Genomic DNA, 26866 nt, shown 5'->3' with positions numbered 1-26866 from the left:
AGGCTTTGTAAACTAACATGGACATTGTTAACACATACATAGTAGAGAAAATATTCTACTTTTACTTTTTAGGGACACCTCAAATGATGCACCCCACCTTTAATAAACTATTTTTGACCAGCAGGAGACACCTAATAAAACACAATCTCAGATTAAGGCAGGAGCCTCAAACTGTCATCCCGTGGGCCGCAAAAGCCACCGGCATCGTGACTTTAAGGCCCATGCCTAACTATTGTCTGTGACAATTTGTATATGGCTGCTTGGATCATTTGTTGATGTTTTTCTTGATGTCCGTGTGCCTTAAGTCTCCACCATCAGACAATTTCACAGATTCAGTTCATCTGAAAGGTAATGAACAAAGATACCAAAAGATCGCAGAGATTTTTGGTGGAATTGAGTTTAATAGATTGTTAAAAATAAGGCTATGATGTTCACGTATTTAACACTGAACAGAGGGAACACTGTTATGGCATCCAGATTTCGCTTTCAGATGGAATATCACACAAGCACATACACGCACGCATAGGGAAGGACAAATGTGTTTTGCATCCAAGCTCGTGTAAACACCTCACACTCACGCATCCACCCTACACACATTTGTGGCGCTTAAGAGCCAATGACATTGCAGTGTTGTCATAAAAACATGCATAGCTTCGTACAGTAATGGCGAAATCTGTTCTTACTGTTGGTAAAGGTGATATTGTGGTTTGCAACCTTTTTTTTTTTTTAAACAACCACGGTGTAAATTAATCACACTGGATTATTTTACAATGTTTTTACGAAAAGTTACATTCGGAACCAAGGTAGGCTCTATTACGAATCAAATAAATACTGGAATGGTAAAATCACAAAACAAATGTCATTGTTTGAAATGCCAGAAGACCAGAGTGAGGCCGACCCTTTACAACACCAAAAATGTCTGCCAGAATTTTAAAGGGCATCATTACATACGCCAAATTTTCAGAAAGGGTTATATATAAAAAATGCCTGAAGTAAAAAGGAAAAGAATTCCCCAACACGGGGAACACTAACCACATATGCATTTCCACACTAAAAGGTGCCACATTGCATCTTTACATGTGTCCAAAATATCTTATTGATGTTGATTTGACAAAGAAGGACCTCTCAGACCTTTCTCATTGGGTTATTTAACACAACTCAGTAATGGCACACAAGACCATTTCAGCTTGATTGTAAAATCATATAATGGATTTTTCTCATTGTAAAGTTCCAATGGAGCAGGAACGGAAGCACCAACATTGGGGTTCTTTTTCTCTTAAAAGATAAATAGACAAACATTTACTGGTTCATAGAACAGCCCGCATTAAAATACACGAAGAACTGAAGAAGAAGACAATTGGTTAGGGGAGAACATTTAGCCACAGACAATTAAAATTTTGTGAACCAATCACAGCAAAGGCTGTTCTTTTCTAAACTCTGATCTTATTCAACTGTTTGTTATATTCAGGGATCAGAATGGAGATTTTCATTTTCAGCTGAAATAGCCAGCGTCCAGGAATAAACCAATTCTGATCCCTGTATATTTAAAACTCGGGAGATTTCTCAAGCATATTCCAACTTGTTTAATACACAAAAATGTTTGGTAGACCCATTTACACCGGGCCGCAGTTGTTTCCTACTTATCGAGTGTTTTAAGCGATACCAAAATGTGTATTACACCAATCCATTGATAACAAACTCCTCCCTTCCTGATATTTTCATTCCGATACGAAATATCGTAGGTATGGCTGTATAAACTAAGATTTAAATTGATTTTTTTTAAAAACTCATTCTAAATCAATTGTCGTTTCACAATATTTAAACATTTATATAAGACTTGTATTTCCTTAAAGGGACAGGGTGTATCATTTGACAACTAGATGTTGGTGTATGCTGTATGCTGCAATGCAACTGTAAACAAGTGCTAAAAAGTACAAGGAATAATACAAATTACGGTGACTCAAAGTGACTAAAACGCAACATTTTGCTTTTTATTTTTGCCTACTCTTTTTAAAGTTCTTGGGTACCCATAGTAGCTAAAAGGCAGATAATTAAGGCAGCTCGCTTTGGTTGATGTTCATGATATGTATAATAAATCAAAATTTATTATTCTCTGAGTGTTTCAAAAAACACATGTTTATATAATAGTTCATGTATTTTTGCCCAAATAGGAATCAATGTTGCTTTTTTTTTAGTGACATATTTTACCACTAGGGGGGGCGATAAGTAATACACACTGTCTCTTTAAGAGGGAGGAGTTACGATTTAGTATGTATGTATGTTTTAATGGCGAGAGTGACCCTATATTGAAGCGACGCAGTTTCAAAAAACAAACATACATATTTTTTTAAACGATTTTGCGGAACCCAGACGTGGGTCACGGAACACAGTTTGAGAACCCCTGAGCTAAACACACCAATGTCAGTAAACTGCTTGAAAGAGAACAGAAGTCGGTTCAGCATGCATTCGCACAAACACACATCTCTAAGCGCTCACACTGACATTTGGCGTATACAAATGCAAAAGTCTTAAACATGTACGGGATGAAATAAAAGTCCGATAAAATCCAAAATGTCCTTCTCCCTTTTCTTCCCACTTCCGCAGAAATGCCTCTAGAGTCCTCAAGTGAGAAATGATGTCCTGATGAAAATGTTTGCACTTTTAACAGCGGTGTGCAATAGCATCTGCGAATCGCAGTTCCGATAAAAGGAGTGCTTGGACGTATTGTATAACTTAGTAACATAACCCCACTAATCTCACAAATAAAATGTACAAAAAATATTCATACTAAACAATTATTGTTGTCTTTTTACAAATTTATGGATGAATGAAGAATCCAATCCAATTAAAAAAACCTGGGTTGAGGTTGGTGCGTCTGTTCAATCGGAAGAGGTGGGCACTTGCCATACAATGAGGTGACTCCGCTCAGCCTTGCTCGGTGCCGACTGCTGGCCCGATGTTTGCTCCGACGTGCCGTCCAGCTCGCTGCTCTCGTCACCTGAGGATTCAAATGGCCACTGAGTACTAAGTACGGCTGCGACATCAACGTTGTTAACAAAAAAGGAGAATGGAAATGGAGAGATCTATCGCTACTTCGCGCTTTGGTTATCGCTTCTTCATTGCATCGCAGATTTTGAATTGTCTTTGTAGTCATTGATATCACATGATATGTAGCACGCCTTTTGAAGAAGGGTAAAAGTGTTGCGCTTATTTCTGAAAATATACTCAAATTTAGGCTTAAACACACTTCTATTCTATAGCTTATGAATCACCTATATTTCATGTTGACAATATGTGTGTATTGTTTGTTATTGCAACATCCAGGGGATTACCTCATGTGCGGTCACTTCTCAAGATTTCATCATTTTCCTCATGTTGAGATTTTTGAGTTTTTCCTTGCCCTCGTGTAGGTTTCATATGAGGGCATGGTGTAATAATAGTCTGTGGTTTGCAATCATCTGTGGTCTGTGCACCCCTTTGAGACTCGCTGTGATTAAGGGCTATACAAATCAACATGACTTGACTTGACATATCATCTAGCGCAGACAGCATACAGCAAATGCTATCACAGAGGCGAGTTAGAGCGGGCTTTGTGTGTCGGATGGGTGTGACTGTGATCGGCTGTTGTATGCTTTCAGTCAGACAGCCCAGGTGAGCGGGTGCACAAGTCATTACCCCTCAAAACAAACACCTAAGCGACAATTTTAGCGGCTCATTATATAGATAAGATATTCGTTACTTAAATTGGACTCCGAAAACCGTCAGGATAGCGCAAAGAAATGGTGATCACCACCGTGTGCTCCATGGATTGTCATTGGGTCCGGGAAGCGACTGAGGCAGCGATGGGAAAGAAGGCAACAGCAACCTATTTACTGCTACAATGGAGCTTGTACTTGGTTTGCAAGGACAAAAATGTTTACTTGATTCTGTCCCCTAAAAAATGTGCATGTTTTTTTAAAATGTATGTCTCTACTAACAGAGCACAGTGCCTTATTGGTTTTAGATGGTCAGTTATTTTTTGTACAAATCCACAGTTTGTTTGATAAAATATGTATTTTTCATTGTACCCATATCCCACGTAATTGAAACAACCTTATGCTAAAATTAAGGGGGAAAAAAAATCAATAATCATCCAATTATTTGACTGATCGTTTCAATAGTCGACTAATAACTTAATCGTAATTGCGGCCCAAAGTGGGTTTTGGGCTGGCGACATTGCTTATATGACATGATTCATTCATGTGATTGCCTTTTTCTTAAGTTTTTTTTAAGTCTTAAAATTTAATAGACGTATGATGTCGCAGTCAGTTTTGTTTTTGGGGTATTGCAAAAATGCTGACACCTCTTGACATTAAAAAACAGGCAGATGTATTATTTTTGCGCCTAAAACAAAATCCATCTCCGAAATATTAAATGTTTAAAATGCGAAGTGGCAAACTTACAAAAACGGAAATCGAACGCAATCATTGGAGCAGTTTATTCACACGAAAAGGCTTAGTCTTGATTCAAAATAAAACTAGAAATACTAGTCTTGACTAGTATACTAGTTTTTTTGTTGTTGTTGTTTTTATTTTAAAAAATTAAAAAATTAAGAAAAGTAACATTAGATTTTTTTCGGTAAATTGGTAGGTGTATTGAAGGGAAAAGAAGTGGTAGTCAATTACATAAAACGGTAGTGTTGGCGAGTATGTAACACAAGGTAACAATTTGTTCTCTCCCTCCATCGCGTCTCACTTTTCACACATCTTGGTCATGCTGTTTTTTTTCATACATGTACAGTCCTTCAGGAACACAAAAGATAAACCTCCCATTTTGCAATGCAGTGATCTCGTGCTATATCGTGGTTTACCTTTCGCGGTTTCACTGCTACACAGATTTTCTGTGTATTGTGTTCTGCATTCTTATTGGCTTAATAGTCACTCCACCTTTTCACGTACGGAAAAAGCAATTTATGTTACGCCACGTAAATTCTCTTGTCATTTTACGTTTCGTGAACTTAAACGAATAGAACAGCTGTTTATTATAGTTCTCCTAAGTAACCAAAGGTAAGATGTCGACAAGGGCGTAGTTTTGCTTTAATGAAAGGGAAATGTCCCTATCAATATTGAGCAATCAGTGTTCTGTGCCCACTAATATTATGTGATCACCCTCACCCCTTCAAAAAAATGATCAGTCGATCAACGTCTTGTTTATCTACTATTATGTTTGGTTGTTTTGGTTGTGATTTGGTCCCCACCATTATCCATTGCAAACCTACATCATTGCATGTCGTTGTATAAGAATCCTTTTGCCAAGAAAAAAAGAGAAAATTGTCTATCAATATGTTCATCTCTGGGAAAAAACAAACCAAAAGAAGAAAACGCTTCAGAAATTTTTGATCTACTGTAATTTGTATGTTTTTACAATCATTTTTCATTTTCTCCAGTTAAATCCAATTACTAGGGTCGCGGTATGCAGTTAATAATCATGGCAATTTGAAGCCATCAGTTCAAATTGATGATTAAAATGAAAACTAGACAGTATAGCAGTTACTTTAAAAAAACGTTTACAAAGTACAGTATTTTTTTTTGTTTAACAAATGCTCAAGCCTGTAAATACGGCTTGTTCTTTGTTTCCAATGCATAATAGAGTATTTAATTGTTTACATTATTGCAATAAAAATAAAGGTTTCTACTTTGGAGATTTTGCCTATCGCAGGTTACTTTTGTAATGCAGCCCCTGCGAAAAACGAGGAATTACTGAATAGTAGAATAGCTTCGATTTCTGGTATTATGTAGTCCCTCCTCATTTATCATGAATAAATTGCGCTCAACCAACTAGGTTCTGGTAGAGTTTAGTTTCAGGTGGCTTAATGCTATGGTAAGCATTTATTTCCCTAAGGGTAACATCATAAACACCCTCTACCAGAAAATCTTTGACCCCCATAAGCGTGTTATACTACATTTTGAAAACACCTACAGCAAAACTCATGTACTCACCCATTCTAAAGTCAATGTAGCCTTCGCCTCCACTCATCACGAGGTATGTTTTGGGCTCTGACTGTGCTGTGTCCGAAGATTCGGATGCAGGGTCATCGGAGCCCGAATCAACCGTTCCAGGAGGTGGAACTGCCTGACCTGGCAGGAGACAAATACAAAAAGTATAAAGTCTGATAACTATGACAAAAATATATAGGAATGTGTTCGAAATTTCTGACAGATTTTGACCTTCATCTCATTATATAAATATCAAACACAGTAATCCTAAAAAAGAAGGTGTTTCACCTTCTTGACACCGACCTGGCACAGTGACAAAAAATTTGACAGCATCCCGATGACCATGGAAACAGAGCTGGGCGTGTGCCATTGAGCAGTACGGCACGAAGCTAGTTGGCAGTGAGCCCTCCGCGCCGTCGTCACTGTAAACTCGGACAGCACTGCCAGGCCAATTAAGCACTGTTGCAGATGTCTTGTTGGCTGCCAGATAAGTCAGAACTTGTCAAACTACTTGTGATTGGTCACACATACATGATGCATAGGAAGAATAAGCAATGAAAACCTAAAATGTGTACAAGCAGAAAATATTGAAGACACATGCGCAAACACGTTTCTTTCCTGTGTAGAGCAGAATTGCTCGAAATGTTTTGTTTAGAGACAAACATCCAGAGGATTGTGAGTTGGACGGTTGAATGCACAGTGTGCCTGCAAAGCCAGTATCCATGGTAACATAGTCATCTTGTATTCAAGGAGCTTAGGGAGCAACAATTGTTGCATTTAGAGCAGCATGATACAGGATGTATGCTAGACAACCGCTTACTTTATTTTAAAGCAGTAAAAGAAATCAGACAGCGCAAAAATGAGTATCACTTGCAGAACATGGGAACAATATTGTTCAATATGTGTTCAGTAAAAATGAAAAATCAAATAGAAAGCAATATGTTACCTTCCGACAGTGGAATGGAAATGATGACTCCATTTCCAGTTCCAACCCAGAGTCGGCTGCAGGACACCACTAACGCTGTGATTCTCACAAAGGAGAACCCCAGTTTACCCGTGCCTGGAGAGGAAACGTTTAGTTTCTTGAGATTGTTTCCAATGAAATTGGGTTGTTAAGCAGGGAAGAGGACAGGTAGGTATACCTAGCATTTTGCTGACATAGGGCTCGATGTCTACGTCTTGCAGGTGCTGGAAAGTGTGAGCGTGAAACAATCGAAGAGTAGAGTCCAGACGAATGGACACCCAGATGCCATCGCCAACCCAGGCTAGTTGTCGTACCTGACTCTCTTTACGTGGGTGTGCATCAAATGATTTCTACTCAAACAAAATGGATAAAGTTGGGTATTTTGCGTCTTAGCATTTTATGTAATTATTTTTATTGAGCATGCAGTGTCACCTTACCTCTATCCTCATGGCTTTGGGCTGGATGACATAAATCCTGTTCCTGTATCCGCACCAGACCTTGTCGTGCACTACCGTCATGCAGCGGATGGAGTGGTGGGGTCGTCCCAGATCCAACAGGTGGTAGTTAGTAAGGTCCCACTGGCCGTCTGCATTCATTGATAAAAATGCAGAACACATTTTGAACTATGGCACTCTGTAATAAATCCTTAAGATCAAACAGCTCCATAATGAACAGAGAACATGTCAATTCATAACAGAAAAACATCCTACCGATGCCTCTGTGGAAAATTGCTAATGTTCCATCCGCCAGTGCTACTAGGACTCTTCCTTTAACATGCCTGTGCAAAAAAAAAATTTGTATCAGCGTTTGAGAGAGGTAATATTAATAATACATTTTAATTCAAAGCATTAAAAAACATGAAACGGTGTTTTTGACTCTCATGCGTACTCACACTATGCCGAGGATGGAATCTTTAAGTTTGATGGCATGAAGACACTTCCTCCATCGCGCAACGGATGAATGGACATAAAGACTTGAAAAAGACAAGAAAACTCCGATTATCGACAACATTTAGCTCAACAGTTAACATTTGGCGCCCTCTTCTGGATTTAATGAAACCACTCACCACCCATTCTGAGCTCCCAACCACATGGTGGGGAGGGCACTGCTCATTCGCTTGACATCTAGAGCTGAGGGGTCAGAGTCCTCGGGCAAGGGTGGCACAGAGCCGCTGTATCAAAAAGACAAGATAAAAATATCTTAAAAAGTGGTGGTAGTTTTGCGTCCAATATAATGCACTACGCTATTCCAGTGACATCCATCCATCCCATTTTCTCAGTAGGGTTGAGGAAGTGCTGGAGCCCATCCTATCTATCTTTGGCCAGTGGGGAGGGGACACCCTGAACTGGTTGCTGTCCCATCCATTACTAACTAAATGCATTTTTAGTGGTGAGCTGGCAGAAATTGATTTGACTAATTGTTGAGTGAGATAAGAATTCTGTTTAAGTTTCTCAATATGCACATTCAAGGGTAGTACAGAAGTGTGGGATAGTTGTATTTCTGTTCTGAAACTATGTTTACAGTAACCCAGATAATAGAATATCAGTCACCTCTGCATGTATTCTGGGGAAGACTCATTTGGTGCCACCCCTAGCGGGTCAGTGAAAACATGCTCTGTGTAGATTCCAGGCTGGTTTTGCTCTGGTCCCTGCTCTTCCTCGCCTTCTTCACTCCCACCAGCATTTGCCTCTGTTGCTTCTGTCGCCTCCTCAGCGGTGGGAACCTCTGTTGGACTGGTCTGTCTGGAGAGCTCAGCTGTGGAGTGAAATGATAGTTGTTATCCGTACATGTGCTCTCCCAGTCTATTTGCTAACAACCTGAGTCAGGGATGGCACTGTGTCCGGCAAGCTGCTCTAGGCCGCCTGTGCTGGCTGTCTGGGGTATGGCGGTGGTCCCCTCAGCCGCAAGGGTACCGCTGCTTCCTGTTGAGCCAACACTAGCCACGCTGCCGGCCAACGAGACCACGTCGCCCTGATTAGCATCCACTTCTTGAGGCACTTCTTCACCTGCCGGGTAGTCGGACTCCGACACACCTGTTAAAAAAGTCAACTAAGTATAACACCAGTACTACTGGTAAATCCTATATATGAAAAATGAAATTGTGTAGAATAGTACGTAAAAGGCAAATGCTTGTCACCACTTCCAACACTACCAATCAGTCGACTGCACTACCATTCAAAGGTTTGGGGTCACCCTGACAATTTTGTGTTTTCCATGAAAAAAGTCACACTTAAGTTTATCAAATGAGTTGTCCATTGTCTGTGTTCTTTTGCCAATATTATCCTCTTCTTTTTGTAAGCCAGTCTCAGATATGGCCTTTTCTTTTCCGCTCTGCCGTAAAGGCCACCATCTTGGAGTTGCCTCTTTACTCTAGATGTTGACACTTTTATGTTATCTTCACTGAAAAAAACATGGCTTTTCCTTTAAAAATAAGGACATTTCTAACCAACCCCAAACTTTTTAATGGTAGTGTATATAAGATCTGTAATAGAAATTAAGAACCCGTACCTGGCACACTGGCAATGCAAACAACATGTGTGTTGCAGGCGTAGAAGCTGTCAACAAGGTCAGATGGTTGAGCAGCATCTACAACTAAGACCTTGGTGGACGAGTGGGCGCTGGTGCAAACCCACACCCGACTTGACAATTCATCTTGAAGGATAAGCTCTTCAACTTTCTCTCGATCCTGACACGGGAAAGAAAAACGTGTTTTGGGGATTTTTGGGGGTTGGTGGACGTTCCAGGTGGAAAGCACAAACACGGTTGAAGCCAGCTAATCTTTAAATCCTCACACTGACCTTGTTTTCTTGCTCCAAATGGTCCAGGCTACTCTGAGATCCTTTCATCTGCTTTGAAAGCTCAGACTGCTGTGACGTTCTCGCCCCAGAGAGGTTGACACCAGCAGCACACCACAGCTTCGGGAACCAAACCAAAGAAGATCTCTGAATTAAGCAATGTTCTACTGTACATATTTCAGTTTAGTTGTTCTGCTAAATTACCTTCAAGGAGGAATCTTTCTGTTCTAAAGGTCTCAAATAGACAGGTACAGGAAGGTTTATTTTGGTCTCTGTTTGTCCACCGTTTGCCCCCTGTCAGAGTGACAAATAAAAATTTAAGGGCAGACACCCCAACATATAAATTGATCCATCTTTACCCAAAAACATGACCAATAGCTATGATTTTCTTTTCAACATATTCAGATTGATTTTGGCTTAATCCTTGTTAAAATCTTACCTTGAACTTGCTTGGTAGACTCCAGCCGTGAGCTGTGACCCGACCATCTTCCTTCTGCATGTGAGCTTTGACCTGTCTGTACTGGGCTCGCTTCTGCTCTTTACGCGACGGGGAACTACATTGGTCTTTTCTGGGTTATTTTAGAAAAGATCAGAGTCCTCTAAGTACTCAAGTTGAGGCGTTTCTATCACACCGTGCATGTCTAGTAATAATGACACGACTCATTGTGCAGTACTTACTCTTCATTGAGAAAGTCAAACGTTTTGCACTTCTCCGTAGGGAACTGTGAGAAAGTGCTGCTTCGTTTAACCATGCCACCCGGGGCGTTGAATTTTACGTTGGACAGAGGCTCTATCTTCTTTATGGCAGGGGTGCTGGATGAGGAGCTAAACAGTCTACTGAAGCTGAAGGGAGAGGAGTCACATAGACAAGGGGGACATTGAGCCACAAAGTGTAATGAGAGCAGAAAAAAAGAAACAGGGTGTCACTTGACAATGAAACATCCACTGCAAATCATCTCACTTTGTGTTACATTATGAAAAACCAAGCATGCTGGGAGGATGCGACAATTTAGACGAAAAGTACCATCAGTAGACTTGGATTAAGTTGCTACTTGAGATCTACCTTATTTGTTATTACAATCTGTTTGATCATAAACAGTCCAGAATTTAAATCTGAACTTTAATAAATCACAGCGAGAGTCTGACCAGGCATGGCAGCATGCATACGTACAGTGACAGCAAGTGCAAGTTATTACACATCGTTAATTGAGTAAACTACCTTGTTTATTACAAAAACCCTCAGTGGTTTGAGTTTGAGTTCTGATGTGTAATTCATGAAAAAATGCAAACATAATCTAACAAAACATACTTTAACACAACTAAAGCCACTTGTTAAATGTTTCGAATTTCCTCATTGGAACCAACAAAAAAGGAAAATACCAGCACGGACAAAATGCATGCAGGAGAAAGGAGAAACCAGGGTATAAGGACATTGATGTGAGCGTTTCTTTTTAATCTAGAAAAACAGATGCACTTGTATAAAGACAAAATATTGTGGATGATCAAAGTTTGTAACAGAGACCAAGGGAAGTTCTGCTTCAAATGGTACGGGGACACTTTACGTTGGAGTGGGGGATTATTTACTAAACCCCTTTTACCTAATGCTGCCAATTCAAACGCAATTACCGAAGAAAAGAGAAAAAAACGAAGTCTAGTATTTGCAAAGAATTGGGACTAAACAAAAGAATAAATTGGTAGGCACTCACAACTGCCAGATGCTGGACTTTTTCTTCTCTGTAAGAGCCGGATTTTCTCTGGAGGCCCTGAATACAACATCCTCATTTAGCATGAAAATGCATCAGAATCATCATATTTGACCTTTAACTGCTTTTCTCCCTACCGAATCATCTCGGTCCACCGCACAGCTTCTTGAAGCTCCATCAGTCTCTCCTTGTACTGGTTCCTTTCCATCAACACGCGAGCCATTTCCACCCTGGTGAAGCGTTTCCGCTGGGCAGTAGGCACTTCGCTCTGTGGCAGACCACATGCATTTAAAAAGTTTTAATGTGTTAAGAAATGCTACCACACAGACTCACATCCTCTTCTTCTTTTGTTTTTTGTAGCATGTCCTCCATTTCGAGTCGCATTCTGCAAAGAAACATTACATTCAGAAAGGAGAAGCTACTGTGGAAAGCTACTGCTATCACTATGAACAGACTTGGACTTACTTTTTGAGTTCCTCCTCAAGGTCTCTGATTTTTTCCTCCATTTTTGTTTTAGCCTGCTGCACCGTTTCCATCTCACCCTGGAGCATCTCCTTCTCACACGTCAACTCGTCCACTTTTAATATCAAGTCTTTGTTTACCACATTCAAGGCATTCCTGCAGCGGAAAGTTTTTTTCATGACAAATGCTATCAGCGCAGCATACAATTTAAATACGGAGTGAGTATCAGAGTTTGGAGCCATATACAAACTCAAACTCACTTTCTTTCAAGCAGTTGTGAGTTCTCCTGAATGAGATTTTCCACCTCTCGGCCCATTCCTGACAAAAAATAGGAGTACGAGGAGGTGTATTTTTTGTACATAATTTCACGGCGATCAAATGTACTACTCAAGCACTACATATTCAAGGAAGTGATTAAAGCAGGGCTACATTTTAATTAATATAATTAGTTACAGCACCTTTTCAACACTAGAAGCTTCAAACACTCAAGCTTTAGCACAAAGCACGCACAACATGACAGGCAAGCAAAAGAATGGCTAGAGCAGGTGAGGTCTTACCAATCAAACTAAGGTCTGAGTAAACCATGCAATCCCAGCCAGGTGGAAAGAATAAAGAGGAGAGAGAAACAAAAACAAATGCAGACATAGTTTGAGACATTGTAATGATTGAAATGATGATGTTTTGCAGCGCAATCCATAAGCAAATATAGATGTTGCCTGGTCTATATAAGGCTGGTTGACATTTGATGCAGAACAACAATCAAAGGGAAGGAACATAAATCAAATGAAACATTTTGTAGCTAAGCTAAGACAAGTTAGACCACCCTTATGTGTTTCATCGCTATAGAAAGAGTTTCAAGGGAAACTAAAAGCCTCCATGCATCGAACTAAAAATCGGATTGGCTTGAGTAAGTCAATCAAAATTTGACTGCTAAAAAGCATTTACAGATATCTAAGCTATTTGATGCATGAAATACTAAGTATGATTGTTGAGTTGCCTCTATGATGCATGTGCAGCTCATGTTTTAGGGACGAAACAAAAAAAAATGCTTGGCTAGGGAAAAGTTTTTCGGTTATACACACCGGAGTACTCCACTGGGATTATGGACAAAAGCGGGGAGATGGGACATGGAGGAAAAAGAGAGGTGATGTTAACAAAGGCAAATGGTATAATGTGTTTGAAAGCACTGTAATGCTGTAAATTTCGAATGAATTGTACAAGTACATGGTTGGATGTTGTTTCTGTGGAGGTAGTTTTTGAAGGCCTGGAAAACATGCTAAATATTTGAATACATTCTTTACGATTATGAACAAAAGAAATGTCATAAATAAATGAAATAAAGAGGAAAAAATAAATGAGTACAAGGTTGTTAAACTTAAAAAATTTAAATGTGTTTTGATTAAAAATGTATAATGAGAAGAAAATAAACCTTAAAAATCCAAAGTATGTGAATGAAATGTTATGTTTACAAAACTGACTATTATTATAAAAACACTGTGATTTATTTTTTGATTTTGAGAATTAACATGACAATTTAAGTTTATTTTATTTGTTCAAAATAGATGTGTTCATGCATACTCATTGGCTATACAGAAGAAGAAATGTCAAATTGTTGTGTAGAAATTTGTAGTGTATCTTTGAAAGAAAACATTATTTATCAAGCTTTTAAAAAAATTACCTTTTCATCTTGGCCACTAACGTTAAAACTAAACGAATAATCCAGTACATCTATTTAAAAAAATGTTAAAATTAGTATCGACTGAATAAATAGAATTAAATAATCTTCAATGCTATTATAATTTTGGAGAAGTACAAGTATAATTTAAGATGTAGAACTGTCCTGCATTGTAATGTTTTGGGCAATTTTATTACTTTCATTTTGCTTGTGTTTAGGTTTTTGGATTTTTTCCTTGTTCACGTGTGGGTTTAAGAGCAGAAGATATTTTAAATATATAGCAACAGGTCTTTTAAGACTTGTATGTGCTTTAGGTGTTGTACAAATCTACTTTCCATGCAACCACAACTGCATTAGCAAAACAACAATTGTAATTGAAGTTGTGCATTTTGGACAGAGTTCTTTTAATACTGAATTTAATTGTGCAAAATATCTGTAATAAATATCAGTGCTAAAGCGGGGATAATTCAATTAGTTGAAATTTAAAGATGTGCTTCCATTACAACACTGTTTTAACTCAGCTCTCATTATTTGAAAGAACAAAATCAATACAACTGCTGGAGGAAAAAGACAACTACAAAATGTTTAAACAAAAACAAATATATAAAATGTTAATAATCCTTGCAATCAATAACACTAAGCAAGTTGTGAGAAGTGTAGAGCCACCTAAAGTGGAAACCTCCACACAATTGGAAGTCGAGTTTTGACTCACCCAGCAGGTCGGCACCTTCATCTACATCCCCAATGAGTCCTGTGCCAGCAGACGACAGCTCTTCAAACAGAGAGTCTGTGTTGCGGTCAAACGCCATATTTTCAATGCCTTTGGTTGGAGTACTGGCAAAACAATTGTAGTGAGGGGGGTTAACTGTTTTCAAAGTTGGAATTTCTCTCTGAGTATTGTTTGTAGTACCTGCAGCCCTTGTATCCAGTCAGATCCATTTCCAGCTCAGGTGTGGATTCAATTATGTCCTGCACATCTGCACTGTCTTCATTGTCAGGCAAACCTATATATTATATACATTATATATATATATATATATACATATACATATACATATATATAGCAATCTGGTCATTTTAAGTACATTTATAAGAGAAAAAAAAGAAGTAAATTGCATTTTACCAACGGATATAGTTCTGGTCCCAGGTGCCACTTGCACTTCTGTGCTCTTACTGTTCCCATCCTCCCTTCCAACATCTGAAGCTGTAGTGGACATGGGAGTTGCGGACTTTGAGCCAGAGAAGTCTGACATCTCATCCTGCAACAAACATCAATAGATTAGTTCTGTTTTCGGATTGTAGCCACTAGGTTTTCAGTTAAAATGGCCCACAAAAAATCTGATTGAGCCAAGTGACAAGTTCAAATGGACAGAAAAAACTAACATGACACTGTAATGGGAAAGGAAACACAGTACATGTTATGAATTCCTTTACGTGCAACACATAAGACACAAAATCTATTTTCTAATTTGTGAATAAGATTCATAACAAGATGGTTTTCTTTCAGATTGACACTAAAACTAATTATCGGCCATCAGAAGGCAATCCTGACTCGACAATCATTGGCTGCTTGGTACTGAGTATCATCCTGGTTTAAAAAGGAATACATTATATGATACTAGTTGACATTGACAGTTGGACTGATGTAGGAACAATGCAATCCACGATATAAATAAGGAGTTAAAATACGGAGTACGGCTGCCTGTGTCCGGTAAGTTAGACTAATGTAACAGGATTGTGATAGCTTGACTTGAAATTTCTGGCAGCTCTTCTGACCATATTTTGGGCCACAGTGGACAAAAAAAGCTCAAAGAGAAACAAGGCAACATGATAAGTAAACATGAGACTCTGTGATTGCTGAGAATTTTGTAACATTCCTAAACTCCAAAAAAGGCCCAACAAAGTCCCTATGGGCCATCACAGTAACTGTAATTAATTTGTTTTTCTTTTTCATTTTAAGAGATAATAGTTGAGAGACGGAGTAGTGAGATCCAAAAAAAAGATAGAGTAAAGCTCATTGGTCATGTAAGCATTGTGGGGCTGGTGAGGGCTGTTGAGGTTAATACACCAAAAACCTTGAACTCATAAACCGAGAAAGTGTCACAGAAGATACCAACTGTATGGGAAGACCAAACAATACTTTTAAGCCTAAAAGTTGATAAATTTGGAAGTTACACTCAGATTAGAAATCACAGGACACAAGATATGAGCCAAAGCCTATTGTTGACTACAGTGACATTACTGTAAGCAGTTTTGTTTTTTCAATGAGTAAGGTCATAGATGATTTAAAAGAAACCAAAATTTAAAAAAAAACGTTTAAATATATGAAAAGCATGCAGAAATTACAAGTAATGAGGAACTATAGAGCACTCAGATGCAAATGTGTTGTTTTTTACTTTGACAGAATACTGATTTGCTAAAAAAAGAATTACGAGCCGCAGGTTGTCCTCCCACACACAACACATTTGCATGGAGCGACCTCGAGAACAGGTGACCTGTGAAGCGATGCCACCAAAAAGCAAGGCAAAAACGACTATGATATCTACCACGCACACACGTGCACGCGCACACGAAAGTGTGTGTGAGGGGCGTGTCTATGCTATCCACCATCCGACATTCATTCAACTACCTTGCAGTCGTCAGCCAGTGAACTCCCCCAAGTAGAGTCTTGTGCACTCTTACCACCCCTCTCCCTTGGGGGGATGCCAAAGTCCTGCTGCTTGGGGGGAAGAGTACAAATGAAGCTCAGGTGTGCATTGAGCTGAAATGCATATGCGCCAAAGCAAGTGCGCATGTCTGGGAAGTGGCTGGCAGTTAGAAGACTCTAACTTATGAGCAAAGTTTATTCCATGACCATGGTCAAAATTAAAAAATCTCTGGTATCTCAAATCAATGTTGCACATGGAAAGTATTGACAAATAATGATTGAGCGCAATGTAAGAATTGACACGGACTGATAACCTACAGTATTTGAGGATTTAAGATTGCTTTAAAAAGTCAAGATTTCAATGATCTTTAATACTGTCTGGCAACGTAACAACTATAATTTTAGAGGGATACTCAAAAACAGTTTGTGCTCGTACAGTAAATATCACCGCACTACTTCTTTGAAGTACAATTTTTCCAATGAACTAGTTAATTGTTTTTCTCTTTTACTGTACTTTTTCATGTGAGGAAGGTAAAGGAGGTGCACTGGTGTAAGTAGGTTCAGAAGGAAGGAAGGAAAGAAGAAAGGAAGGAGAAATAGAAAAAAGAGAGGAGGGAGGGAAAGAAAGAAAGAAGAAAAGGAGGAAAGAAAGAAGGATAGGAGGAAAGAAAGAAAGGAAGAAAGAAAGAAAATCATATTTAACAAATGTTTCATATATTTTATTCCAATTGCATTTGAGTGAATTTCCTCACTAAGCAACACATGACTTAACAGGTTAAGATTAATAAAGAAGGTGTAATATGTAACCCATTTTAAATACATTATTAGGTCACAACTCTATAGGAGCATACTGTCTTTCATAATGCTTAACATATCCATGTTGAAAGTATCAGAAGCTGTCCTCATATCAAAGCTCACTGGAGTTCAAGAGGCTAGGGCGCAACAAATCCTGCATTACTGATTACATAAAATACTATTATAGTCTGGCGAGTATGCCTCTCTATCAGCGTCTGTCTGACAGCTACTAAGAGGCATTAGCTCCCATTATGCATTGCACTGTTCCCGTTGTAATGAAAATGGAGAAAAGGGATTAAATAACCTTGCCGCCACCTCGGCCAGCTCCTGACAGTTCATCTAGAGCACCTCACGAACTGAAAATGACATTAGCACATCACTTTGATTTGTTTGCTCACAAGACCGTTTGCATATTCATGTGGCTCTTTCAAATACAACGTCTTAAAATAGAGAACTATGTCAGAAGCCTTCTAAAAGATGTGAGAATGCACCCCCAATCAAAGGGTCTATTTACTGAGGTGATCCAAAGCCATAGCACCTCAAGAAAATAAATTGCCTGAATGTGTCCTTCGTGTATTGACTACAATACAACATTTGTGCTTGCGGAAAAGTGTTGATCATCCACGGTGCCCACCTGCAGGCTGGTATTGGAGCGAGTGTGTGTCGTTTCATTGAACCTCCATCCCTCTGTGCTTGGCGTCTCTGCACGGGTCTGGGCATCTGGAATGACAAGAGATCCGCCAGCGGATGTTGGAAAGATGCCCAAAGAAAGTGGACGGTCTCTCCTGTGCAGACATGGATAAGAAGACATCATTATCTCATCAGCCGTGCAAGGTTTCAGAAGAACACATTCTGATTTCAGTATTCCAACTTCAAAACCGGGAAATTTACCGAATCCGTCCAACACTGCTTGGTTCAGACGTCTCGCTAGCTTGCTGCATCTTGATCCGCTCGACGTGCTCCATGTAGTTATGGATCATCTGCAAGCAACCCCGAAGAACGAATGCACGTTTGGAATTACATTAAAGTTATTATCAATCCTTTCATTCTTGTTTCTTAATTACCTCCGTGTGCCTCTGATGGAGCGAGTTGTATTCTTTTTTTAGGTCCACCTCTCGCTCTTCTAGCCTGCCAACTAAACAAAGGGTACAAACCCTGTCAGTCAACTAGCAGCATGCATCATTTGCTTCGGGGGTGTACCGACAGCACTGCAATTTTGCATTACAGGGTTATTCTGTCACAGACCAGAAACAGACACAGGATCCAATAGCGCTCGTTTACTCAGTTTTATTAATAAGGAGGGAGAGTAGGGCTTGCTTCCACAATCCGATGGTTGACGGACACGGTAGCAGGTAGCTGGAGATGCGGAAGTGGCACTTCCGTGTCGAGCGAGGATGATGTTGCAGGAATACTATTCATTAGCCGGGACGGGAGAGCAAGGGCGGTATCAAGTTCAGAAACAAAGTCAGCAACAGGTGTCAGACAGGTAGCGGGGCAAAACAGGTCGGATGTCGGAAAGGCAGAACAGAGCAGGGTCAGGTCTGGAAACAAGTTGGCAACGGGTATCAGGCAGAGAAAAGCAGGGCAGGAAAAGTGTCTGAAAGTGAGAACTTGCCGAGCTGGGAGCAACGATCTGACAGGGTTCTCTTGAAAGCCGGGGGTTTGAAAAGATTCTATTAGCCAATCAGCTCTCAGGGCTGTTGGCGCCAATTGGGCAATCACAGGTGCCTTGAATCGGTAATCATGACATATTCCCAAAATAGGAGAGGTCGTCCTCGAAATACGACACACACATTCTTACAGTGCAACAATTGCCACATTCTAAGAAAAAACAACAGTACATGCCAATTGCTAAATAATTTTCTGGCAAGGGTTTCCAACCTTTTTCCAACTGAGGGCTACTTTTGGTTTCTAATTAGTACAAAGGGCACCCGGTTTGATACCCATCCATCCAATTTTTGTGCCACTTTTTCTCACTATGGTTGTGAGGGCGCTGGAGTCCTTCCCAGCTATCTTGGGACAGTGGACGGGGGACACTCTGAACCAGTTGCCAGCCAGTTGCAGGGCACACAGGGACTGAAAACTCACTCTTTCACACCTAGGGACAATTTGGAACGACCGGTTAAGCTGACAAGCATGTTTTCGGAATGGGGGTGGAAACCGGAGTGCCCGGAGAAAACCCACGCAGGCACAGGGAGATCATGGAAACCCCGGACAGGGAGGCCGCGTCAGCTGGGTTCGAACCCTGGACCTTCTACTTGTGGGGTTGCGCACTAACCACCAGTTGCCTCCAGTTTAATATGCATTTCTAAAATAAAAACATAATTGTATTACTATGTTGTTAATTGGAAGTAGTGTTAAATAGACTCAATCAACCACTAAAAAAACATTTTACAAGAAAATCACAATGCCCCAGCACTGATGAGCTATTTTCAGAACAGGTCTGCATCTTAGCTTTCCTTAGGCACCCCCTTGGAGACCCCAGCTCTAGAGAAGCATCTATGTTAAAAATTAAGTACCATATAACAAAAGTTACAAGTATAACTTCGGCCGGAGGCGGTGCTTTAACCCCTTTACTTAAAATATGCCTAAAGTTCCAATCCAACAAGTACCCAAAGTAAATGAATTGCTGTTATTAAACCGTTGGGAGAATATGGATGATTTTGGTCTCTTTTGAAAGGTAAGACTCTAAAGTTTAACAACTATATTTTCACGAATATTTTTACGAGTCTGTTTATTTTTAAGGGGAGTTTTGGAGTGAAACGAACCAATTACAACATGGAATGTCCGACGAAGCAGAAATACTTTTCAGGCAGATTTTTAATTTTTAATCCGTCAGCATTATCGTGCGTTTTGGAGTAAATATTTCACACAGTTGGACTCCACGTTTGCGTACATTTAACTCATTTAATGACTGCAAGGAGACGTAAATGGTGATCTACACCGGCTTATAGTTTTCTTGTTTCAGACTGATCACGATGTTTCTGTGATGAGAACATTTTGAAATGGTCAACATATCTTGAATCCCAAAACTTTAGGCTTTTCTGTGATATGTGGGATGATGTATTTCAGTGACTAGTGACAGCATAAAGACACATAATTGTTAAAAAAACAGTCTGACTGCCCCCCCGGGCGTTGAGGGGTTAAGCACTGAATGTTACCTTCACACATGCACAGTTCGAGAAATGCATTTCTTACGTCATTCATCACAACTGTGGCCCAGGAATGTCTTAAATTCCGGTCTCATCGGTTTGCTTCAGAATCGTCTCGCATGAAGACCAGGATTCCAAGTGACAAAATGCTCGGGCAGTCGTACAGGACTCAAAGAATCATGGTCACATTCCCCAAGATCCACCTGGAAGGGATTGACCTACTCGGCAGGGGCGACCTTCCTGGCGGAAAAAAACCACCCAACAGGGGCAACTTACCAGCAGGGCCAACTAACCTGGTCACATCCTGCGGAGAACCCACTCTTCCGAGGCCCCCGTCAAGGAAGGCAGACAGGGCCAGAAGAAAATGGGTCAAAGCCTCAAATCCCCAAAAAACACACACCAGCAGCACAGGCACTGGTGAGGTTATCCATCACCCTAAGCCGAAGGAAACCTGCAGCCGGACAAAGGGACTCAGAAGGGGAGAAACCAAAGAAGCAATGGCCGGTTCCACCGCAGGCATCTGGACCAAGCCAGCACCAACCGCATCTTGTAGGGCAGCCAAAGCACTTCCAGTCATAGCACCTCCAAGGCAAACAAGGGAAGCACGCCGTAACGCCGGCAGGCAAACAAACCATAGGCAGCCTTTGGAGGGAAAAAACACGAAGCTCTGACTAAACAAACACAAGGCTAACAAGCAGCAGATAGGCAAAACTCCAACATCTCCAAACAAAGATAAAAGGAAACAAACCTGTGGTAAGACTGGAATTTATAGACTACAGGTGTGATGAAATAATGACTAATTGTGGTATGCATTTCAAAAACTGCACATGCACGAAGGTAACATCCAGTGATTAAAGCACCACCTCTGGCGGTCAGAAAGAACTTATCCAGGCCGTATAAAACACTGAATTTCTATTTGTGTAATGTAAAATACTATGTAGGCTTATTGCGACATAAATCGCATGACAGACTGGGGTATTACAGTATCCTTCCTTCTTATTGTGGAAATTCAAGATGACGCAGGGATTTTCCTATGTAATCCACTTGAAAAAGTGACAAAAATGGCCTAATCCAATAACAGCATGTCCTCTTTTTCCAAAGCTTTCCGGAAACAGGCTGCAAAAGCGATCGTGCAAATGTATTTCAGTAGCATTTAAATAGGAAGACATCGAGCAAGCAGAGTAAATTTTGTGCCGCTGCCATAACTCACTAAATTTAAGACAACCAATAAGTAATTGAAGAGGTGGAGTGGTGACAAGATATGTTAAGTTGATTAACTATTGCTTCATGTTAATTGAAAGATTTAACACAGTTTACTAGCAGACGTATAGAGCAAAATTTAACAGTGAATTGTAGTCCATTGGTTCGAAAGTACCCAACCCAAATTCCTTAATCCATCAACAAGAATAGTGGTGATGCATTGCTGCATTAGGATGGGAATAACATAAATCCTATAATCCAATTAGACAGAACCCACCACGCCCCCCCCCCACGCCCACCCCGAAATTTGCCTATGTGTGTTTGTGTGCGTGTTTGCATTTGAAGTAAAAATGTGTGTAACAATGAATCTGTTTCTTTGTGAACATCATCATAAATTAGGCAGGGTTTTTTTCCACAGCAACTGCACATGAGAGCTTACTCTGGTCAGCGTGGTTCTTGATCTTGAGTTCAAGTTGTCGTGAGTGGGACTCGGTTCTGTCCACATGATTCTGCAGGTCTTTCTTCTCCTGTTCATGTGTGTCCTCAAACTCAATGAACTTCTACGCACAGAAAAATGACATAAACAGAGTTAGACTCTAAGGAATCCATCAGGTCATTTTATGGCTAATGTAAGAAATTATAGCAATTGCATCGCTTTGAAATTAGTTTTATTTCAGCTACAATGTACTGAAGTATTGGTTTGTTAAATTAATCCGTTTACTATTTTGTTTCCCCCGAGCAGATTAAGCATGAAAGGCTGCTGGTATAAAAAAGCACAACTATGCAGGCACATTAGGCCAAAGTGCAGATATCTACTAAGAAAGCAAAAAAACAACGACTGAAACTTAATTTTTTCTTTCACTTCCACAAAAAAATTGTAAAGCAAAGCTTATGCTGATGTTCTTTAGTAACTTTGACAACAGATACACATTAAAAGGATAATATAATCCAAAGTGGGTTACAGAACAGAAAGTGGGAAATTTAAGTAAGTCAATGAAAGTGCCATTAACTTGAATGTGTACACACGCACACTCTAAATTATTTAAACACTCAATTGGGCGGAAAAAAGGGAAACACAAGTTGTGACCAGTGGGATGCTCATTTCTGCCACTTCCCTTGAAAAAAATCACATGACCTGAATGTGATAGCCAGGTCCCTGCTTCTTTATACAAGTTTTTTGCTCAGTGTAGAGGTACTTCTGCCTCCTCTTTGTCATTGTCCTTCCTAACAATTCTATTTTGTCACACGTACAAATGTATTTTCAATTGCACTGTGTGATAGACTATTAAGCAACAGCAAAAAATTGTAGCTGTCGTACATTTTTAGTAACTTGCCCACAAATGCAGTGGACCAAGGTAATAGCAATTACATAAAGTCTGAGACTCAACACTTATTGGGGCAGGTGAGCCAGGATGTGCATACTTCAAACTCACACCCCAAGTATTATTATCTATCTACCTTGGTCATATCCCTCAAGAGGGGTGACCGACAGCAAGACAAACACAGAAAATCAAGGAAAATAAAAGGGGGAAAAAATTTGCAAAAATAGAAAAATAAAAAAACACACACAAACGTTTTTGGATCATGGCCAACCCAAATGCCCAAATACCCAAACAAGTTAGGCACCTCGGCACCTAAGTTGGTCATGCTTTCGTCCCTCCAGATGAAACGGGACACAAGAAAGCGACCGTGTCACTTGGGTCAGGGTGACACAACACACTCTTCTGTTCAACAGCAGGGCCCGACAGTTTTCACTGGTTTACCCCTGCCGCATCATACGGGTGCCCAGCTCATCCTTTAGAACGCGTCCACAATCCCACTACCCTTTCACAACACCTCTCCACTCCTTCCTATCACCAACAAGAGCTCTAGCTTCCATTATATCTAGACCTCTTTCCTGCAGTGCACTCATAACACTATCCATCCACGTCAATCACGGCCTTCTTCTTGGTCTCCTTCCATTTACTTCAGCTCTGTAGATCCTCTTCAACATTTGCTCCTCATCCATCCTCTCCATGTGTCCAAACCAACTGAGTACTCTCTTATCCACACGCTTGCTAAGTTCCACTATAGTATTATTATACTTCTTTATTAGGATAGACTTGTATAAGTGTCCTACATTAGTGTGTTGTAGTTCAATCTACCACATGAAAAGCAAACTTTATAATATCTTGTACTTTATACTGTATTCGTTTTATTACACAGTTATAATAAATACACTGGTTCTACTTATAGTACAAATACATTTCTACAGTATAACTGTTGGTACCACAATGGCAGATGACATTTGTCCCATTGGTGGCTCCACATTTTGCTTTATCTTCTGTCTGTGGCAGATTGAGTCTTGGTATTGTCTCAGGTGTTTTCTCTGTCACAGGAAGATTTAAAGGTTACTTCCGGTTGATTTCAACATGTTCGACTCAGTTCTGATCTTGCACAGTATGTAAAGTGCCTTGACACAATTTGGAAAATAAATAATTTAGGTGGGCAGCACGGCGGCACAGTGGTTAGCGCGTGTGCGGCACAGTTCTAAGGTCTTGGGAACCTCCTGTGTGGGTTCAAATCCAGCTACCGGACTTACTGTGCGGAGTTTGTATGTTCTCTCGTGCTTGCGTGGGTTTCCTCCGGGCACTCTGGTTTCCTCCCACATTCCAAAGACATGCATTTCAGGTGGATTGGCCGGTCCAAATTGTCCCTAGGTCTGAGCGAGCGAGTTGTCTGTCCCTGTGTGCCCAGCGATTGGCTGGCAACCAGTTCAGGGTGTCCCCTGCCCACTGCCCGATGATTACTGGGATGTGCTCCGGCACCCCCGCGACCCTACTGAGGATAAGCGGTGCAGCTTATGAGATGAGATGAAATAATCTAGGTTTGGGCAGCATGGTGAATGAGAAGTTAGCACGTAAGCTCCAATGTTTGGAGTTACTGGGTTCAAATCCAGCAACCTGTATTCCTGTGTGGAGTTTGAGTGTTCCCGCAATAGTTTCGTATGTGTCACAATTTTACACCAGCGATCTTTACGATTATTGAGCTGTTGCATGTTCTCCCCGTGCCTGCACTCCGTTTTCCTCCCATGTTCTAAAGGCAAGCATGGCAGGTTAATTGGACAGTCCAAATTGTCCATAGGTGTGAATGAGCGAGTAAGTTGTCTGTCTATGTCTGCCCTGTGACTGGCTGGCAAACAATTTAGGGTGTCCCCTTCCCACTGCCCGAAGATGGCTAGGATGGTCTCCAGCACCCCAGTGACCCTAGTGAGGATGAGCGGCGCAGGAAATGGATGGACGGTTGGAATTATTTTGAGCACTAATCAATGAAGTATGAATATGGTTTTCATCCAAATCCTTGATTAAAAAAACGTTTCAAATTGAAAGCATAGTTATAACAAACTCACAAAGATACTAATAATCTGTTTTCACTTAATGGTCTGGTCTGTAGCATATCAGAAAATAAAATGGATAATATTTTCCCCAAAAGATTTGTTGTTATGTTATCAATTATTATTTAGAGGATGACAGAGATAATTGCAACCTTTCAAGGAAGGACCAGAGCAATCAGAATATTTCGATTGGTGGTCTTCATCGTTGTACCTGAAGACTGACACCTTTTTTGCAAAATTGAATCAGAAAGACCCCTACAAAATTCAAACGAAATTAACCCTAAGTTGGATATTTTCTCTATCTCATACCTGTCAACCTCCATGGCTCCATGCCCTAACAAATTCTCGTATTTTCCCTTACAAAATACAAAATAATCTTACACCATATTTCTCTTTTCAAACATGTTTATTTATGTAGTTTATCATGTTATATAGATAGATAGATAGATAGAGAGATAGAGAGATAGAGAGATAGATAGATAGATAGATAGATAGATACTTTATTCATCCCCGAAGGGAAATTCACATTTCCAGCAGCATCCCTGAGCTGAGAACAGTACAATAATAAAGCCAAAAGAATGCATATATATATATATATATATATATATGTATATATATTGTACATGTATTTCATTATATCATCCTGAGTTGCTCTACATGAATGAAGTTTATTATAAAAAAAAAGTTCAGAAATTAAGTAGCTTGGATGTTCACTGTAGAAGGAAAAATACATGCAAATATAATTAAGTAGAATAATGCATTTTCTTATTCAAATTATGAATTCAATTTCTGCATTAAACTATTGTTGGTAATATACTGATTAAAGGGATAACCACAAACCTGTCTTTTTTTCATTTTCTCCTTTAATACTTCCTTTTTTTCTTAACTTCTTTATACAACATAATAATTCGTAATATAATGCATCAAAGCAAGTGAGCCGTTTGAGAGACGGCTCTCTTTCGTGAGTTGAGCCGAAAAAGCCGGTTCTCTAAAAAGAGACGGACTTCCTTTCACTACATCAAACCGCTCGCTTCGTTTGCAACGATAAAAACGATACCGAGATAGAGGCTACCGCAGCGAACTCTTGACAGGATTGGTTTGCCGTTTCGTGATAGTCGGTGTATACCGGATGGTACCCATTAGTGAGAAATTTGCGTTTTACATTACAGATTTTCTCGTACGTTGTACATGTCTTAAATGCATAATAAAAGTACTTTATTATTATTATTTTATAAAACCGTACAGGCTGACAGGTATGCTAACTTTTGGGTCCAGCTCATGGGCGATGGCCCTAAAGTGCTGAGTCACAGCAGTCCGGGTTCTGGTCTCATAGCCTGATAGGACTGTGACAAGATGCATTGACTGACTTGACGTGAGACCAGACCGCTAAACAAGTGCATTTGGATCGCATGGTGTCTTTCAGTTGGGCGCGTGGCGCGCCCACGTTTAGCGTTATAACGTTAGCATGACAGCATTGTGTTTACATGTGGACGGATGTTGGATGCCGCCTGGTCAAGCGCATTTGAATTTCCAGCTAGGCTAACAAGAGCTAGCTGTCGTTGTTGCGGCCATCCCGAACCAAACAAAGTAGCGTCCTCCTACCTCCTCGGCATGTTTCCTGAGCGCTTTCTCGCGTTCATATTGTGTGATGAGTTGCTCGTTGTCTTCCTTGAGCAGCTCCAACTCCACTTCGTGCTCCTGGTTCTCTGCGAACACCGAGTCCAGGTTTTCCAGGACGGCCACCACCAGCGGCATCAGTTCCTTGACCACGTCCTCGTCGTATTTCCCGATCAGTCTCTCGAATTCGCGGTAGATGGAGTTTGCCAGGCCCGATACCCGCTCAGACATCATCGCTGAGGTCCCCGGGTCGTCCTGGTACACAACTCCGTCTTCCAGCTCCATGATGCTTTTGTGCTACTCTCTTTATTATCCGCACAGGAGCATGTGTTTATGTCCTAAATTCCCGTTTCCCAGCCAATATGAGCACATTTAAGCTCTTCTCGAATGAAGTGGTGGAGTCGAAAACATTACTGGACCCGGACCGTTACGATGCGGGAGACGACGTGGATATCTTTCTCTTTTTTCCCTCTTGTTCCATGGTGCCTTCATGTTCTATAGGGCTGCT

At 40.4% G+C, this 26866-nt stretch overlaps 1 protein-coding gene across 6 annotated transcripts; it reads right to left on the bottom strand.

Moving 5' to 3' along the window:
• Positions 1–381: 381 nt before the first annotated feature.
• Positions 382–26866, bottom strand: spag9a (sperm associated antigen 9a). 6 transcript variants are annotated; one of them, XM_088332737.1, is made up of 31 exons: positions 26344–26866; positions 21808–21928; positions 18081–18151; positions 17908–17996; positions 17651–17801; positions 16204–16290; positions 14698–14833; positions 14485–14578; positions 14287–14408; positions 12982–12993; positions 12160–12217; positions 11903–12055; positions 11771–11822; positions 11575–11705; positions 11441–11497; positions 10413–10577; positions 10174–10303; positions 9939–10028; positions 9738–9854; positions 9448–9625; positions 8754–8972; positions 8490–8694; positions 8006–8110; positions 7832–7912; positions 7650–7717; positions 7377–7525; positions 7118–7289; positions 6922–7035; positions 6279–6455; positions 5979–6116; positions 382–2998 (listed from the first exon to the last, which is right to left on the bottom strand). In XM_088332737.1, the coding sequence occupies exons 1-31, from the start codon at positions 26641–26643 to the stop codon at positions 2880–2882; spliced, it is 3861 nt and encodes a 1286-aa protein (XP_088188863.1). In that variant the 5' UTR covers positions 26644–26866; the 3' UTR covers positions 382–2879. The 6 variants fall into 6 exon arrangements, with proteins under 6 accessions (XP_088188863.1, XP_088188846.1, XP_088188855.1 ...); XM_088332720.1 differs by lacking the exon at positions 12982–12993 and adding an exon at positions 12457–12471; XM_088332729.1 differs by lacking the exon at positions 12982–12993 and adding an exon at positions 12457–12471 and having other exon boundaries at positions 8757–8972.

This window comes from Urocampus carinirostris, chromosome 1 (genome assembly GCF_059441175.1).
Source record: "Urocampus carinirostris isolate Australia breed hairy pipefish chromosome 1, RoL_Ucar_1.0, whole genome shotgun sequence".
Lineage (NCBI taxonomy): Eukaryota > Metazoa > Chordata > Actinopteri > Syngnathiformes > Syngnathidae > Urocampus > Urocampus carinirostris.
This window is presented reverse-complemented; position numbering and strand designations above follow the sequence as displayed.